The sequence below is a fragment of the Phaethon lepturus genome, unplaced genomic scaffold, assembly GCF_000687285.1.
Source record: "Phaethon lepturus isolate BGI_N335 unplaced genomic scaffold, ASM68728v1 scaffold22150, whole genome shotgun sequence".
NCBI classification, from domain to species: Eukaryota; Metazoa; Chordata; class Aves; order Phaethontiformes; family Phaethontidae; genus Phaethon; species Phaethon lepturus.
The window spans coordinates 17,441-17,866 of record NW_010511487.1 but is presented as its reverse complement, the minus strand read 5'-3'; the positions used below and the strand labels follow the sequence as shown (position 1 = coordinate 17,866).

Below are 426 nucleotides of genomic sequence, written 5' to 3'. Positions count from 1 at the left end.
GGGCAGTTGAGGCCATGACCCAGCCAGCAGCCAAAGCAGGATCCGGCCTGTGCTGAACTGGGCTGACAAAGTCAGGCAAGGTGCCTGACGGTGGCACCCACAGCCTGTCCCTGAGCCCTGCGGGGCGCCGGGGCGAACACGAGGACACCCAGCATCATTCCCTCCGAGGGACAAAGCCCCACGGCACCGAGCAGCCCCAGGGAGGAGGGTAACGGCGGGTCTTGCTCTCTCCCTGCAGTCCGTGGTCACGCTGGATGGAGGCAAACTTGTTCACGTGCAGAAGTGGGAGGGGAAGGAGACATCGCTGGTCCGGGAGCTGAAGGATGGGAAATTAATCCTGGTAAGGAAATGGGTTTAAATCAGGGTGGGGGCTCAGTTTGGGCCAGGGCGAGCCAGGAGCTGCACTGGCTCAGCACAGCTAACCTC

At 62.4% G+C, this 426-nt stretch overlaps 1 protein-coding gene across 1 annotated transcript in view; it reads left to right on the top strand.

Annotated features, from left to right (window-relative positions):
- FABP3 (fatty acid binding protein 3, muscle and heart (mammary-derived growth inhibitor)) overlaps positions 1 to 426 on the top strand; it is a gene marked incomplete at its 5' end in the record, with an annotated part of 2,648 nt that overhangs the window by 2,142 nt on the left and 80 nt on the right. Inside the window, one exon of the mRNA XM_010284207.1 lies at positions 239 to 340. Coding sequence (XP_010282509.1) covers positions 239 to 340 — 102 coding nt within the window. The remainder of the gene's footprint in view (positions 1 to 238; positions 341 to 426) is intronic.